The following is a 17270-nucleotide window of genomic DNA, read 5'->3' on the forward strand; positions in this document are numbered from 1 at the left end:
AAGTCAAATATTTTCTTTCTTACTATCAGATTTATTTTGTATGATCGATGTATGTGTTTCATTTATCGCATTTTTGCAGTTCCTTCGTATAAAACCCAAAACATTTTACTACAATCATCATTAAAATCCTATGTTACCTCTGGGCAGAAAGCAGGCAATACTCTAAGCATTGCAATTATTTTCCTTACAAAGCTCGACAGAACTGCAGGAATGGTTTTTCTAATCTCGGATTCGCCGTTATGTAAGTTATCCTCGGGCAAAATTTCAAGTTTACCGTTTTAGATCGCATTTATTTGTTACGTTTGATGTTCTCGCATAAACAATGCATCTTTGCAATTTCTTCCGGCTACACCTTTCCTACGGGTCCTGCGGGCGACGCTGCGCCGTAGGCACGCCTTATCGCCTCTGCACGATCCGCAGCCCGTTATGAAAACTTAACCCCTCGTTTACATTGACAGTGGAGAAGCGAGTTGGATTCAAACTTCAATTTCCTTGTCATTTAAATTTTTTTTTGCTATTCTTAAAAAAGCAATGATGAGACTTACCTAGAAGATGCCTATTCACTTTTGCTTTACTTGTAGCGGGCTCCAAACAAACGAGTTTGGTTCTCATTTGAATATTAACCAATCAAACTCAATGAAATTTGGTAACTAATATCTGTCTGTGGTTTGTCAAATTTAGAACAAAAATAAAGTTTACTAGATGATGCCCGCGACTTCGTCCGCGTGGATTTAAGTTTTTTTAAATCCCGTGGGAACTGTTTGATTTTCCGGGATAAAAAGTACCTATGTGCTAATCCTGGATATTATCTATCTGCATTCCAAATTTCAGCCAAATCCGTCCAGTAGTTTTTGCGTGAAGGGGTAACAAACATACACACACACACACACACACATACAAACTTTCACCTTTATAATATTAGTGTGATGTATATGAATGAACAAAAATAATGTTTGTGTAAATAATGTATGTGTATTTCTTATCAAGGTGCATTCAAGAGTATAAAAAGCCAACTCTAAATAAAATTATTACATAAACTTGTTATTTCATTTTCAAGATAATATTTTCATTTAACGAATGCCTTATTCAAATGCTGAGGAAATATTTAAGAGTAAAGCTATCTTCGCGGACTATGAATATCAAAATGTTATTAACCATTGTAGCGTGGAGTCCCGTTGCTTGCTTATGGTAACGAAGCGGGCGTGCAAAATGAGAAGACGATCCGTCTTTCCATAGAAAATATTATTGTGTGTCTTGCAGGAAGACGACTTTTGTTTGAATGTATAATGAAAATTTATATTGCCTAGTATTTTATGGCGTATTTGAAATTTGTTGGATTTAGCACTAAACACAAATCATATATATGAAAGGACAAGTGTAAATTAAAAATTTGTAACACACCCGACGAGTGAAGGTTACAATAACTAGAAAAGAGCTGATAACTTTCAAACGGCTGGACCGATTTTCTTGGATTATAATAGCTTAGAACACTCTCGATCAAGCCACCTTTCAAACAAAAAAAAAACTAAATTAGAATCGGTTCATTAGTTTAGGAGATACGATGCCACAGACAGATACACAGATACACACCTCAAACTTATAACACCCCTCTTTTTCGGTCGGGGGTTAAAAAGCTGACTAACTGATCTATCAACGCACAGCTCAAGTACTAGACGGATCGGGCTGAAATTCGGCATGTAGATTGCTATCAGGACGTAGACATCTGCTAAGAAAGGTTTTTTTAGAAAAATTAAACCCCCCAAGGGGTAAAATAGGGGTTTGAAATTTGTGTAGTCCACGCGGACGATGCCGCAGGTAAAACTATAACAAAGGTAAGGTAACCTTTGGGTACCATCTGAAGTTTATCCAAATAAAATGATCCACATAACTGAACAAAAACCACAAAACTGAAACAACATTTCTACGTGGAAGAACGAAAATACAGAAAAGTTTCTATATTTTTCAAACGCTATTGTCTTACAACATAAGACACCCGAACTTAGACGTAAATTTTATAGACCTCCGTTACAAAAACTGTCGTAACATCATTCTTCAGCCTTTAAAACTCAAGTACCTACCAAACAATTTGTAATTTCTCCATTATCACAAAGGTTTACAATAATGCATGCATACTCTCGCTTTACCCATTATTATCAGAGCTGTAAGATAGTGTTATCGGGGTTTGTTGCAATCTTTTTATAGCACCTACCTTTTCTACGAAGATGTAGTGTTTTACAATCATTTGTTTACATGGATGCATTCTTGTGTGATATAGTTCAAATAAATTGTCTCCTTCATATTTCCTTACATCATATGCCAATGTTTGACAATCTACAAGTTGCTCGAGTTATTCGTTTTGCGAGCAACCATCTCTTCATATTCAATTCTCAAAATTCAGTTTAGAGATTAATGTGTTATATCCTCATTTGTTGATATAATCTCGTTTTTTTTATTTAGATTGTAGTTAAGTTGCCCTTAACTGCAATCTCACCTGGTGGTAAGTGATGATACAGTCTGATGGAAGCGGCCTATGGAAGGGGAATGGCAGTTTTCATTAAACCCATACTTATTTGGTTTCAACACGTCGTTATTGAAAACTAGGTGATAATTGCGACTTCGTTAATATTAATTTAGGTTTTTAATTCCGTGGGAACTTTAATATTTCCGATATAAAATGTGTAGTATATTGGGTCTGTATACTTCTTTAATTTCTGACATCTTAAGACTCCATTATGACTTACCATATCGTGAGATCGCGGTCAAGCGTCAACAATGATTTTAGCATGTTAATTATTATCAAATGGTAAAAGGCTCTCTCTACATTTATTAAACCGTTAGTCGTTACACCATTGTTTCAAATAAGTAACAATTGACACGTTTAATACAAACTAATGCATTCGTGACTATTCAGTTTTTACAAGTTCATTGGTTGCGAGTTTACCATAACACGTGCATCGTGATTCGTGACATGAATTCTGGCAGAAGCCTTAAATCGTCATTTAGGTACAACTTTAGTTTTGATAAATTGTCTACAACTGGTTTTCACTTGCAATTTTAGTGGTGTAGATTCCTTGTTTTTTCTTGGGGCGAAAAGTATCTTATATTCTTCTCCAGGCAGTGGTTTGTGCCAAATCTTCCTTGAATTCGGTCTAGCAGTTTACGCACAAAGAAGTATTGTTACGTATTTTTGAAATTGAGTAAAAAAGTTCAAAGAGATACACTTTCTGAACAATAATAATATGATTATGTAGTATGTATGGATGAGTAAGAGAACAGTTTATTATTATTAGATGTCTCAAATAAATGGGTGAACAATAAACAGGCAAGATCAAAGAGCAATTTATTTGCCATAAATTACGGTCTAACTCGAGACCGCAATACAAATCTAGCCGAGAGTGTATCGGTTCAAAAGCAGCGATAGTATCAGAATTCCCCTATTGGGATGGCATATTACGGTAGTTAGCAGTTTAGGGTCAGGAGAAGCCATATTTGAAGAGCGGAGCAGTTGAAAGCAGTGCAATTATGGAAATTTTCCTTCGAGACGTGCTTCGGCCGGGATTCGCTCTGGGTGTTAATGCAGTTTTAGATAAGGCGGCTACAGTTAAGCATCGATGCGCGCCAAATTATAGGTTGCTTGATTTGGTTTTAACTCGCGGCTACGTTTACGTTGCAGTTGTGGTTTTGAAAGGCAGATTATTATGCTAAGCAACAGGGGAATGCTAATAAGTTGTCAGATTTTGCGCAAAATAACCTTTTGATTATCCTTCTTATAGCAATCAAAGATGGAACCCGCTAAACCTTGCTAAACTGACAAAAATATGACAGGCATAAGTCCGCCACATGTTGAGATGACAATCGGGATATGAGGCGAGGGGACGTCCCGCACACCCACACGTCACCCGCGCTTGCTCGCATCGGGCTTTTTTTTCTCTTCTGGCTTTACAAAGATTAGCCAATGTCAAGTTTGTAGTTATTTGTAACAAGTTAGTTAAACTATACAAGTATGGACCCCGTCTGTGCCGGTACTCGCCAATATACGCACGGCACCCCTTTAGAGCGCTTTCCAGTCAGTTTTAACAAAAAAAAAACACTCCAAAAAGGCAGAGCACGCCTGCCAGCTAACACCAACACAGATGAAGTCCGCATCGAGCTTTTCACTCCCCGATTGCCATTTTAACCTGTCGCGTACTGTATATATTTGTTAACTGCATGACATGATTAGTCATACATGGAATTTGACCATATTCCGCCACGCTGGCCAAATGCGGATTGGCACACTTCACACAACTTTGAGAACTTTATGGAGAACTCTCGGGCATGCAGGTTTCCTCATGATTTTTCCTTCATTGTTAAAGCAAGTGATATTTTTAATAGCTTAAAATACACGTAATTCTCAAAAGTTAGAAGTGCGTGCCCGGGATCGAACCTCCAACCTTCCGAATAGGAGGTAGACATATTAACCACTAGACTTATTTTACGCCTGAGATATGCACTAAGAGATAATAGTCTTCTCGGCCATAGGTGTTTTGGGTCCCTTATCTTATCAGAGCTGTATTAAGCCTCGAGTTTGTTGATACAACTGGCGCACTGCACTGTTTGCGAATACTTTACCTAGATTTTATGCGCTAAGGTACATAAAGAATGCTTTTTTTCTCCACGCGTAAGATTTTCATACCGGTTTTTATTGTGACTGACGGACACTCTTACGCTATTAATTGATATAGAATACCATCATCATCATTAAAACCTCTATCACCCCATACACTTCCACTGCTGGACAAATAGTACGCGACAGGTCGAGATGGCAATCGGAGTGGGGACGCCTCGATTTTCCGGGATAAAAAGTAGCCTATGTCACTCTCAGGGTCCTTAATTATATCCATGCAAAAAATCATGTTGATCTATTGCTCCGTTGCGGCGTGATTAAATGACAAACCAACAAACAAACACACTTTCGCATTCATATAGTTAGTGAATTATTATATCAACCTTTATGATCAATAATGTTTTCACCCACTAACCCTGTTCGATCGGTAAATAAATAATTAGGCGAAAGTTCAAGTGATCTCCAAGAGTCGCGTATATCACACAATAGCATCAGTTCAGCTCGTGTCAAGTGGACGCTCGCCGAATAAAGGCTCGTTCATACGATCAGTTTGTATGACGCGTTTTCCGACCGGCACGAGGCGGCTATATTTTTTAGGGTTCCGTACCTGAAAAGGAAAAACGGAACCCTTATAGGATCACTTGGATCTGAGGACTTGCGCACCGAGGGTTCCGTACTCGAGAATTTGCCGACATTTTGCACGATAAATCAAAAAATATTATGCATAAAAATAAATGAAAATCTGTTTTAGAATTTGAAATTTTATAATTTCTAAATTTTTTCTGGTCTGGTCTGGTAGGCTTAGTTACCACCCTACCGGCAAAAGACGTGCCGCCAAGCGATTTAGCATTCCGTTTCGAGACCGTGTAGAAACTAAAGGAATATGGGTTTAATAAAAACTGCCATACGCCTGCCAGGTTAATTTGCTTCCGTCTTAAACTGCATCATCACTCACCACCAGTTGAGTCAAAGGCTAACTTGTATATTAATAAAAAAAATATTGTGATGAACTACAGTTCGAGAAACGTATAAAAAAAACCTACCTACTATTTTTGTGTTTAGTGGCTATTCTATTGTACACAATCTCCAAGTTAAATTAACAGGTCCACGTCCACGACCACGGACATAGAACTGAAACACTAGATTCTTATCCGCAGGGATAACAGTACAGGGATTAGAGATTATGTGTGAATTAGCCTACAGGGCTCTTGATTTATTGAAACGCCAAATCCAAACAAACCATAATAAGCAATAGCTGCAATGTCTGATTCGAAAATTGGTTATACATAGTTTTCACGCCGGAAACACTTTATTGGATGGCACCTTTACATAAAGACGAAATTCATTCGGAACCTTATCACCTTGGTGATAAAGGTGACAGTTAATGGAGGAGTAATGAAGTCGTGAGCTTGGTGGGCGTAGGTGTGAAATACTGTTACGGTCGCACTTGGGACGGTGTGAATGAGCCGTTTCGCAAGAACTGGCGACCGAGTACCCATTGGCTAGGTACTTGTTGTCATTTCCATAAATCACTTTAGATCGATTTTAGAGTTTCATCGAAGAGCTGTTGAAGAAATGACGATGGGTTATCGTTTTTATCGGTGACTGATTCGTGCTCGACCTACCAGAGACACAGCGCGCGAAAAAATCGTGTCTTTTTGAAATGAATGAAGCCGAGTCTTTTTGATTTTTTGCTCAAATTGCACATGGATTTTCGGATTCGATAAAGCGAAACGTACGTACACCAGCGGACCCGAGGGGCGACGTCTTTCTGGATAACAATTCAAACTAAGTGTACCTATGTCAAATTACATAAAGCTGGGTTTATGTGGCTGGTATGCGTTAGCCCTAAATATGTACTAAACTTAATTTAAACTTTCAGTTTTAGTGGCACTTGTTTGGTTGTATTGTCCTTCAATCACGACGGGACGGAACGGCGGATCGACGTGTTTTTTGGCATAAACATAGTCAAAGACGTGGAGATTGACATCCCGGAAAATCAAAGAGTTCCCACGGGATTTTTAAAACCTAAATCATACATACATAGTCGCGTGTATTGACTAACTACTGACAACATAATATTATATAAGACGTCGAAGGAAGCCATTTTGATAACATAGCTATAGCCAATTATGTTATGGCACTTAATGAAGATTATGTTGTGCATTGATGTGAAAGCCGATAGATAGATAATATCGGCAATTACTTGGCCAGTATCGATTGAAAATATAGGTACTTAATGACCAATATGCCATTTATATTTTGATCACTTTATACGTCTATAAAAACAATAATGTACTTATTGTTAAATAAATAAATATCCTTTTATTTGGGACTGTAAGCTAGGCGCAAACACAGTACATTGGATGGATACGGATGGTATAAAAATACTAATAAAAACTTAAATACCTAAATATTTACCTAGAACTTAACTAACTGAGCTTTAAATTCAAAAACATTGCAACTTATAAAAAAATTGGTCTACGTTTGATAAATAGTCATATTGTAACCACTGAATCACATTTTAGCCTCACCACAAAACAACCATCCACACTTACCACTCACCACCCTCAAATCAAAAAATTCGAGGGATCCTTCCTGCTCACTATCAGGACCTGATCCTAGTCTCTAAGAGTTGAGTAGTTTGCTCCTGATTACAGCACTAAAAGATAAAATCCTAGCTTATAATAGAACTAGGCCCAAAAGATAAATTAAAGAATATCAATCTTAGGTCATAACCACAAGTCCTAAATAAAAATTTTACAATTTTTTGTCCCCAAAGCAGGGAAGGTACCTACCATTGCTCCATTAATAAAATTATAGGCAGAACACACTTAAATAAATAAATATAAACCGGATACTTGAAGCTCGTTAGGATAGGTCATGGAAGTTTATCTTAGCTACTTTTAGACGTAATATTTATAATACGACCAATAGCGTAGTTTCGCCAGTGACCTTCCAGAGGGTACCATCAGTGCCAAGTGCGAGTAAAAATAGAAGCATAGCATCCTGAAACTGTTTATTTATTTCATTTGTACCAGAAAGTTGTTTACTAGTTAAATCTAATGAAACAAGTGTCCGCTTCGAGGTTATGCTTCCAAGTTTTGTTTTGTAAGGACATTTTAATTAAATTAAGAACATAAGTATCTGTCTTTCTTTCTTCTCTGTGGGTTGGTTTCCGCACTTAAACGTTTCCGTCTGTTGTGCGTGCGTTGCCCCTCCCCGCCGAAGTCTTCACTCCAGCCATCCAAGCTCGCCCCAGAAGCCGAGTAGACCCACCCAGGTTGCCGAGGGCAATAAGGACATATAATGTATGCACATTCCCAAAACCTTTTTACCCTAATAGTTCGCTTTCACTTTTCAGGTAACACACAAAACGTCCGGCAAGGTGATGGTTCTGAAGATGAACCAGCAGCGCGCCAACCGGCCCAACATGCTGCGGGAGGTGCAGCTCATGAACAAGCTCAAACATCCTAACATTTTAGGGTGAGTGTTGTTAAAATTCAAGTCAGTCACAGAGAGTCTATAAAACTTTACATTGCAGACATCAATTTTGGAGTTTTTTCTCAAAGTTACTTTTCCCAAACAACTGTTCAACCCTTTTCGCGCGCTTGAATTCGGTAAAAATCATCATGCCGCTCACCCAAAACATTCGACTCCGCGCGGATGGTAGAGGGAAGGGCAAGCCGGTGCATCTTTATACCAGGGATCTCTTTCTCACACAATGTTAGATGAATTAGCAAACAGATTACCCACGTGCGCCGGCAATTTCGGTCGAGCGTACAGCGTCACCACCACTCACTTCCATTTACCAAATCCTCACCTCATAATTCATAGGCAAACAACAAATTTTCCCAGGTCAAATGCCATCCTCTCCAACCATGTATCGGTAATACGTAAGTCGCGTAACATGTTATGAAATCGCGACGGCTTCAAAACAATAGGTTGCACTGTTTCAGTTCGTTTCCTGGTCGCTTATCTCCGCAAATAATATTAAAACAATGCGTCTTTGATTAAATTGTTGAATAATGTTTTTTTTTTCTCAGCAATCTAGGCCGGGTGTTTGAGCTGTGTGCACTTTCATCCGACTGTAACTATAACTAATATGATTCGAGGAATTTAGATTAAGCCTTTGATGAGCGTTAATTTTTATTCTTACTTTCGAAACAAATCTACTAAGTATAATCCATCAATGTGATAATAATTTGCAATTCGTCAATTTTTGGCCAAAATTCATATTTACACAATTATTGTGAGCTACTCTCTAATATTCAGGGGTCATTTCAGGTTTTGAAATAAAAAACACAAAAATCCAACATCTCTATGTATTTCAAAATCTTCAAAAGGGAATTTAAAACCAAACTGCAGATAATAGATTGACGAAAATCTATTTACATTGCATAAGTAGTTACATCCAATTTTTTTTTATGGAAAGGTTTGACTGAATCATGCCTGAATTTGAAATTTTCTCATTCTTTTTTTTTTAAATAAAAATAGCGAGCAAACGGCGCGTCACCTGATGTTAAGTGATAACCGCCGCCCATGAACATTTGCAGCACCAGAGGAACTGCCGATGCGTTGCCGGCCTTTCAGGAATTTGAATCACTCTGTGAAAATTTCGTCTCTCTACCTATTCACGAGATACAGCCCGTTGGCAGACAGACGGACGGACAGCGGAGGCTTAGTAATAGGGTCCTAATGGCACCTTTCAGGTACAGAACCCTGAGAATTGTCGTAATTTCGAAAAAGTGCAATGTGTCCAAAACTGTTACGAGGCTCGAAGTGCGGTAATTGACGAAAAGCAAGCCTTATTGTTTTATTATACACTTTCCCAATCGCTTAGCATCTGGGGCGACATCAAAACATGACCTCTTTATTTGACATCTTAATCACGACTTCCAAGACGAGATTGTGTAATAGGTGACGTACCTGCCTCCTCAATCCATTTCTGAGAACTGCCCAACAAAGCACGAACTTTTTCACGACGCCAAAAAATACAGCTGTCGTCACGAATGTTGGAACTGTCACTATATAGTCGATTTTTAGGTGTTATCTGCTATTTATTGGACACAGCAAAAAAACTAGAAGCAAACTAGAAATCCATGATACGAAAGGAAGAACAACAGCTTAATCGGTGTTTTGATTTAGGGAGTTACCTATAGCAAAAGAAACTTCATTGTAAGTTGTGTTAATTAAATAAAAAACTGGTCAAGACACTCGCACGCGAAAATTTCCGCACCATCTTACATCAAATAACACTTTATTTTTTCATAGTTTTAGACCTGCCTACCTGCATTAATTTTATGACGTTAGGTCAACGGGAAGTGCCCTAGGTATTGATTCCCTTGCCGGGTCTTGACAGACGTGAAATGATTAAGAGTTCCATTTTTTTCTCTGGAGATACGGAATAATTAATTATTATTAGGTTGTGTATAAATCGCGTCGAAAGAAGCTGCTCACATTATTATTTACTATTCAGATTCAAATTCTGAAGCTGTGATTCGACAGACACAGAATGATATAAAATAATTATTCAAATTCCTTTTCGCCTAAAGCTGGTAAAGTTGTAGATTTTGAATAATATGCGAAAATTCAAAGTTTCAAATTTTACTCCCGACCGTTTCGTTGAACCTAATTCTAGGAAGTTGGAACGTCTCGTCTCTCAGATGTTGAAGCGAAATAGCTCTAAAAACAAGCTGAAGTCCCGTTCCGCCTATTATATCGTCTTACTGGTGCATGAATGTGGTTCGTCTGTGATAAAAGTTGTTTCTATTTCTGTGCTTTCTTTAGGGACAGTGAAAAAATATTTCATCTTCGTGTTCCGATTGCGTTGTCTGAGGATTAGTCCCACAGTTTAATATGAAATATTCAAAACCCAGAGGAGACGCAGGTTCTAATCCTGCCGATTCCTTAATTTTTGATACATATGTATTTAAAATTATTTAGAAATCTTTGAAAATTTAAAAACTAATCAACACTTTTTGGTTCTACGTTTTTGCTAAGTTGAGCTTAGCTGTCGACCCAGTCGTCCATTTTCCTGGTCTCCAACTTCAAGGAAAGTGGAACAGGCATCGTCTAAGCCGGACGCAGCAGTGAACAAACTCAATTCTCTGAGTAACCAAAGTACTCGTACGTTCGCAGTAAATATCACAAGAAGTTTCAACGGAACAATTGAACTTTTCGTTCAACCACACTTGGATTGTTCTCCCAAAGTGTGGTTGAAGTTAAACTACTTTTTGTTTTACTCATGAGCTTCGTACAGGTCCTAGGCGAATTTTGTCATTTACATTTTCTTGTTTAAAAATCTCAATCAATGGTAATAACTGATAACGATGGAAAATCCCTGAAAAAACTGTTCACCCCTGTAAAGCGTACTAAAGATTAGCGTAACAGCAATGGCATAACATGTTCTTTGCCATAAAGTAGGTACTTCGTCGGCGTCGGCACAGTTCACGGCAGTTAGGAAGCTTGTAACAAAACGTCCAGGCTTCGCCTACACTGGCAGGCGTCAAAAGTTACCCACATTTGACGCTAGGTAGGCTATAGAATAGAATAGAATAGATTTTTATTCAAATAAACTTTTACAAGTGCTTTTGAATCGTCAAATAATTTACCACTATGAAACGACTTTGATCTCACGTCGCACCTAGCCTAATATTTGACAGATGTCGATTCGAGATCAAAACTGAGAGCTTCCTCACTACTCTGATTCAGGGTAGTTCCTAGTTCCTACACAAGAAATAATATCCTCAGAAACATTGATTGACGGCAGCTCTACCTCGTTGTTGTTTAAGATGTTGGATAATTGCTTTGTAGTCTAGAGAAGAATCACATAAGAGCCCATCATTAAATTGTTAGAAGATAACAATGGCATTCACTATCGTGCCTCTCGATTCTCGAAACTTCCTAGGAAGGACTTGTACTTTCACTCGCGTAACGTCTTTTGCGTGTGCATCTATCATTCGCCGCATTTATTTTATAGTGAGAGAACCAGCGAGTGGCAGACCTTCGCTACTTTATAAAAGCTGAAAGTTTCTGTGCGTATTGTCTCCAACACAGAGAGGAACGATCAACGGCTATGAAGTTCGGATCATGGTGGCTCGGGGAGATAACAGATAACAAAGGTGTAAAAAATCTTACGTCAAAGTATAAAGTCAATTTTTTTTTTATTTAATTTTCTTTGGAATAGTATTAGAAATCACGTCATGCATCACCAGATACTTCGCGACAACCTGCCCGAGGCCCTTGTCTTTGTTGTCACCTCTGTTACCTGTTATCTCCCAAAGCCACCATGATCCTAACTTCATAGTCGCTGATCATTCCTCCCTGTGTTGGAGGCAATACGCAGAGAAACTTTCAGCTTTTATAAAATAACGAAGGTCTGGCACGCGCTTGCTCTTAGTCCACTGCTCTTCCATGGCATTTGCATTATAATTGAGCCCTCTCGTGCACGCGACTTTAATTGCCAATTCGCATTGATTGCTCGATTGATTGACGGGCCTTGACACCGCCCCTATTTTCATTACGTGACGTCTTCGAGATTATCTTGCTAACATGCTGCTACTTCCTTTTGAGTTGTGACTGTATAATAATTCTTCAAACAATGAATGGACCCGCTAGACCGATAATCTGAAGAAGGTGGCGGGGAGCGGGTGGATGAAGAAAGCGGAGGACCGTGTTTGGTGGCGCGCTCTTGAAAAGGCCTATGTCCAGCAGTGGACGCATACAGGCTGATGGATGGATGAAACAATGAATGTTCCTTTCCATTTTCTTTGGGCTATCATTTTCTGGTATTTAACCAGGGTTTATCAAACCTAGGTTTGAAGGACTATCTGTACTTATTCTATCAATATAGGTATTTTTTTTTCTCACTGTGATTTGCGATCAATCCGAGGACTTAGCAAAGTAGGTGAAGGTTACATGTTTCGTAAAGCCTGCTCCTCTTTAGAAGCTAGCACTCAGTATTTACTGCACAGGTATGCACTAGAGAATTGCATAGCTTAGGAACTACAAATATTGATTATCCAATTTCCTGAATTTCACTTTATTGGGCATATTCAGCTTAAAACTATCTTTATTATAACATTTTCTTTAAAAGACTCTAGCGAACATTCTCAATATCCAATGGGACGGCGATGGGTTGATCATGATGGTGATTGTCGATTGATGATTATTGTGCCCTGTTTATCATACACGTCTGCTTCTTTCCAAACATTCGTTTATTCTATTGTTTACCTTAGCTTACAATCTAACATAGGTATTTTAGCCGCTAGGCTTTCCACGCCTTCTGTTAACCGCAACAAAAGGGTTGAACCTCAAAATGTGTTTTGAATGTCGTCTCGAGTGGGCCCATTGTTTTCTGCCGTCGACTTTCATGCTGCGCGCTGCGACAGTAACCACTACACTACTTACACGCACTCTGCCAGCCACACCTAGCCTTACAAGAGGTAATAACCGGGCGAACGTATTGTTTACTATTTAGATTTTCTAGTTTTTACCCGGTTCTATCCAATTCACATACCTACCAGGCTGGGCTCACCTGAGACAGTGTATCCGAGATCAACCAAGCGATAATTTAGGGGTGTCTTCTGTCTTAGTGGGAGGTCCCGGCTTCGATTCCCGGCAGGGAATTTTATAATTTCAAAATCATAGGTCTGGTCTGGTCTGATGGGAGGCTTCGGCCGTGCCGGCTAAGCTATGCCGCCAAGCGGTTAAGCGTTCCGGTATAATGTCGTGTAGAAACCAAAGGGGTATGGGTTTAATAAAAACTGCCATACCCCTTCTAGGTTAGCTCGCTTCCATCTTAGACGGTATCATCACTTACCACCAGGTGAGATTGCAGTCAAGGGCGATCTTCTATTTGAAAAAAAAAAGTAGTCTAAATGAATGCTCATCTACAATTTCAGATTCATGGGCGTTTGCGTGCACGAGGGTCAACTGCACGCTCTCACGGAGTACATGGAGGGCGGTTCCTTAGAGCAGTTGATCCTGGGCAGGCCTCCCGAACCCCTGCCTCAGCCCCTGAGGATATCCCTCGCAGCCGACGTTGCTGAGGGCATGAAGTACCTGCATTCATTAGGAGTCTTCCATAGAGATCTTACTACTAAGGTAACTTTAGCAAACTTTAGTAGGCCTCTCAAAGCCCTGCCTCAGCTGTTGAGTATATCTTCACAGCTGCCGTTGCTGAGGGGCATAAAGTAACTACCTGCATTATTTACGGGATTTCCATCTTACTACTAAGGTAAGTAGGAATTAGCTCTCATTTATTTTCTAAATATTTGTGATAGCTGTTGATTCTAGCGATTCTTAAGGTCATTTCCTTCTCCTGAGCTCCTCCTGAAAGTTCAGGAGGGATTCATGATTTCAGAAAACTATATCAGTATAACTAAACTGGAACCATTGATTATATCGACAAAACCTCTGTATGGGTGGAATTAGAAATTCCTATGTTATAAGGCCGTTTACATGTATATCTTCTTACCCTCTATTTATTTAATTTTCTGTGCATAAAATAAAGTTGATAGTTTTTTTTTTTTTTTGTTTTCAGAATGTACTATTAAGAAAGAGACCAGACGGCGAATACACCGCTATAGTCGCGGACTTCGGTCTGGCTGCGAAAATACCTCATCCGATGTAAGTTTATCTCACACGTTCAATCCGCAATTCCGTACCACACAATAAGGCTCCTTTTCCATCACAAATGTGTTATAGTTGGGATAGTTTTGTCGCTGGGCTATGAGCGAACGTGCGAGTGCGACCGGCGAGCAATCGTCTGTCACTAAGTAATTAATTACTTAATTTCTTAAATGTTTGTTCAAAATGGCCGGTCTAGTGCGTAGTAGGTACAGTACACTACACAGAAATTATTGCCCAGTGCAGCAGTATAGTCGTTGTATTGCGAAGAAGTAGAAGAGATGTACCATTTCAGAAGTAGCGTGTGAAAAATGTGAAAAGCATTTTTATAATACGCGTAACACTTGCTACCTTACTTAAAGTGCCTGTGAAAAATCACGCAGCAAAATCGAGGTTGACAGCTATAGAGCGCACTTTGACTTTGCTTAGACAGTTTCAGTTAAAACGAGACAGATTTATGCCAGCGGTATAACGCTGTCTCGTTTTAGCTCCGCCTTTTATTAAAATTTCACGCGCGCAATGTAATCGACCTATAAGCTAAAGAGCGTGCGAGCGAGAATTGTATCGCAGATTGTTAAATGGATGTAGTAAAATTTTCACCACGTGAAAATGATTAAAAATAGCAATAATGCCCATCTCTGGCTATTACCATACCTAGTGCATAACTGATAGGTAATTACACAAGTATGAAGTACGCACAGTCTCCGAAGCGGGAAAGCGAGGCACGCTACTTCGCGTGCGAAAAGCGATATCGTGTGGCGGAACGGGTCATTTGTCAAGTTTAGGCAATTCATCAAGGCGGGTAATGTTGCAAGCACCACCACACACACCCTTCACTTTTATTTACGACGCGAAAACGTAAACGTTAGGTACTACGCGAAAATTCTTATCTCATGTTCCATGGTTCGGACTAGGTTTTCTAGGAATTTCCACGTTGTATTCAACGGTGAAGGAAAACATCGTGAGGACTGTATGACTGAGAGTTCTTCATAATGCTCTCAAAGGTGTGTGAGTCTGCCAATCCGCACTTTGCCAGCGTGATAAGACTCGAGAGTTTGTCCGCTTCTGGCGGACTAAGGCTGAAATCTATAAAGCGCACTTTGACTTTGCTCTGACTTAAGATTGAGTTAAAACGAGACAGATTTATGTGAGAGATATAGCTCTGTCTCGTTTTAACTCTATCTTAAGTCTAAGCAAAGGCAGAGCGCGCTCTATAGATCTCACCCTAAGTATGATTGCTCACCGTGTGCGTCGAGTCCGTGGTAAGTTCTCGGCGAGCACTTTATCTAAGTTTCGGGGGTTTGTGTCCCCCGTGGACAAAAGTCCCTCGTCTACGCAGGCCATAAGACTACCTACGATTATGGTAAAAGTTTCCCAATTTAATTTTTTTTTCAGCACCGGCTATAGATTGCCGAGCGTCGGCTCGCCCTGGTGGATGTCGCCAGAGTGTCTCCGGGGCCGGTGGTACGACCACCGCTCCGACATCTTCTCTTACGGGATCATTCTGTGCCAACTCATTGCGAGGGTGAGCTATATTCAAAACTAAGTAGTCATTAGGCAGCCATAAATAAAATAATAAATAAATAAATAATGGTTTATTCGCTGGAATGTGGGTACAAGTGGGTATTACATTTAATTGAGTTAGTTACCATTACCATGTTGTGTGAGTGAAGATTCTCGCTCTGTCTCATTCTCATTACCAGATTAACGTTTTCTGTCTCACTCTTCAGCCAGTCCGCTTGTTGTACACAATCTGTGTCCTGATGAGCGATTCTTATACATATTATGCTTCGATAAACGGCATAGTGTTTGTCCTCCATCAGGTTGACGCGGACCCGGACGTACTACCGCGCACGGACAACTTCGGCCTCAACTACATGGCGTTCGTGGAGTTGTGTGACGAGGACACCGTGCCCGATTTTCTGCGCCTCGCCTTCCATTGCTGCATTGTGAGTGACCACTCATATCCACCCTCTTTTGTCCTACGCCATGTACACAAAAATCACGTACACTAAACATACTAAGGATACTACGCATATTGGATGCTTTCGTACGACTTTGACTCAAGCGAACACGTACTTGAAAGGTCGCGATTATCGGGTTCGTACGCGTATGAATCCAATTCGTATGAAAAAGCATTTCATTTTGATATCTTTTCCTTCACAATCTTGTTGGTTACATTTGCTTTTTTTTTTTCAATAAAAAAATACTTTTTGCTTCTTGGTTGCAGCAACGAAGAATTAAAAGTTACTTTGTTGTTAAAATCCAAATGGAGCTAAGTTAGTACAAAAACAAATTAAGTGGTTTATTTAAGGATTCATTAGCATTTTTGAACTTTAGAGATATGTAGTTCCGATTTGGTCTGTTTCAGTATGACGCCAAAGCGCGGCCGCTATTCCCCGAAATAGTGAACAAGCTCGCCGAGGTGAAGGAGGGCCTCGACGACGCCGCGTGGGAGTGCCACACGCCCAACAACTCCTACGACAGGTTCGTGCGAGCATTCACTAGTTTAGGGACAACCCACCAACCTCGTGGTTATATGGGCCGAATCGCGGAAGGGGCTTGACACCCTTAAGGGGTTAATCTCTTTCATCCTTCTCCCTATATGATTTCTTTCTCCTCTTGTTGGAGCTCACGTCACACGTACAGGAGAACCCTGCAACCCATCGTAGTTTCCCCCAATATCGGGATTCACTTATTCGTCCACTTTACTTTATGTGACCTCGTTCTCCTCCTCTTTGTTTTCTTCATCTTCCTTCTCACTTTCCCTCCACCCCCCTCTCCGTGGTCTCCTCCCCGTCGTCGCCTGTATGTCTGAGCCGCTGCGTAACCTAGTTAGAGACAGTGATACTAGTTGGGAACAGTGATACTGATGATTGATGAATGTCGCTCGAGGTTGTATGGTATGTTCGTTTGTTAGCAGCGACTCGGCGGACTCTTCGGGCCCACGCTCGTGCCCCGGCCTGTCCGCGTGGCGCCGACCCGCGCGCCTGCGCTCCGACAGCAGCCCGCACTGCCGCGACCACCGTGA

General features: G+C 40.1%; 1 protein-coding gene across 3 annotated transcripts in view; it reads left to right on the forward strand.

Annotated features, from left to right (window-relative positions):
• LOC123867079 (dual specificity testis-specific protein kinase 1) overlaps positions 1-17270 on the forward strand; it is a 141649-nt gene that overhangs the window by 115570 nt on the left and 8809 nt on the right. For 2 of the 3 annotated variants that reach the window (XM_045908933.1, XM_045908935.1), the window contains exons 2-8: positions 7971-8092; positions 13513-13714; positions 14154-14239; positions 15635-15764; positions 16063-16188; positions 16611-16726; positions 17160-17266. In XM_045908933.1, the coding sequence (XP_045764889.1) occupies positions 7971-8092; positions 13513-13714; positions 14154-14239; positions 15635-15764; positions 16063-16188; positions 16611-16726; positions 17160-17266 (889 nt within the window). The remainder of the gene's footprint in view (positions 1-7970; positions 8093-13512; positions 13715-14153; positions 14240-15634; positions 15765-16062; positions 16189-16610; positions 16727-17159; positions 17267-17270) is intronic. The other variant, XM_045908934.1, reaches the window with a different exon arrangement.

The sequence above is a fragment of the Maniola jurtina genome, chromosome 7 (genome assembly GCF_905333055.1).
Source record: "Maniola jurtina chromosome 7, ilManJurt1.1, whole genome shotgun sequence".
Taxonomy (NCBI): Eukaryota; Metazoa; Arthropoda; class Insecta; order Lepidoptera; family Nymphalidae; genus Maniola; species Maniola jurtina.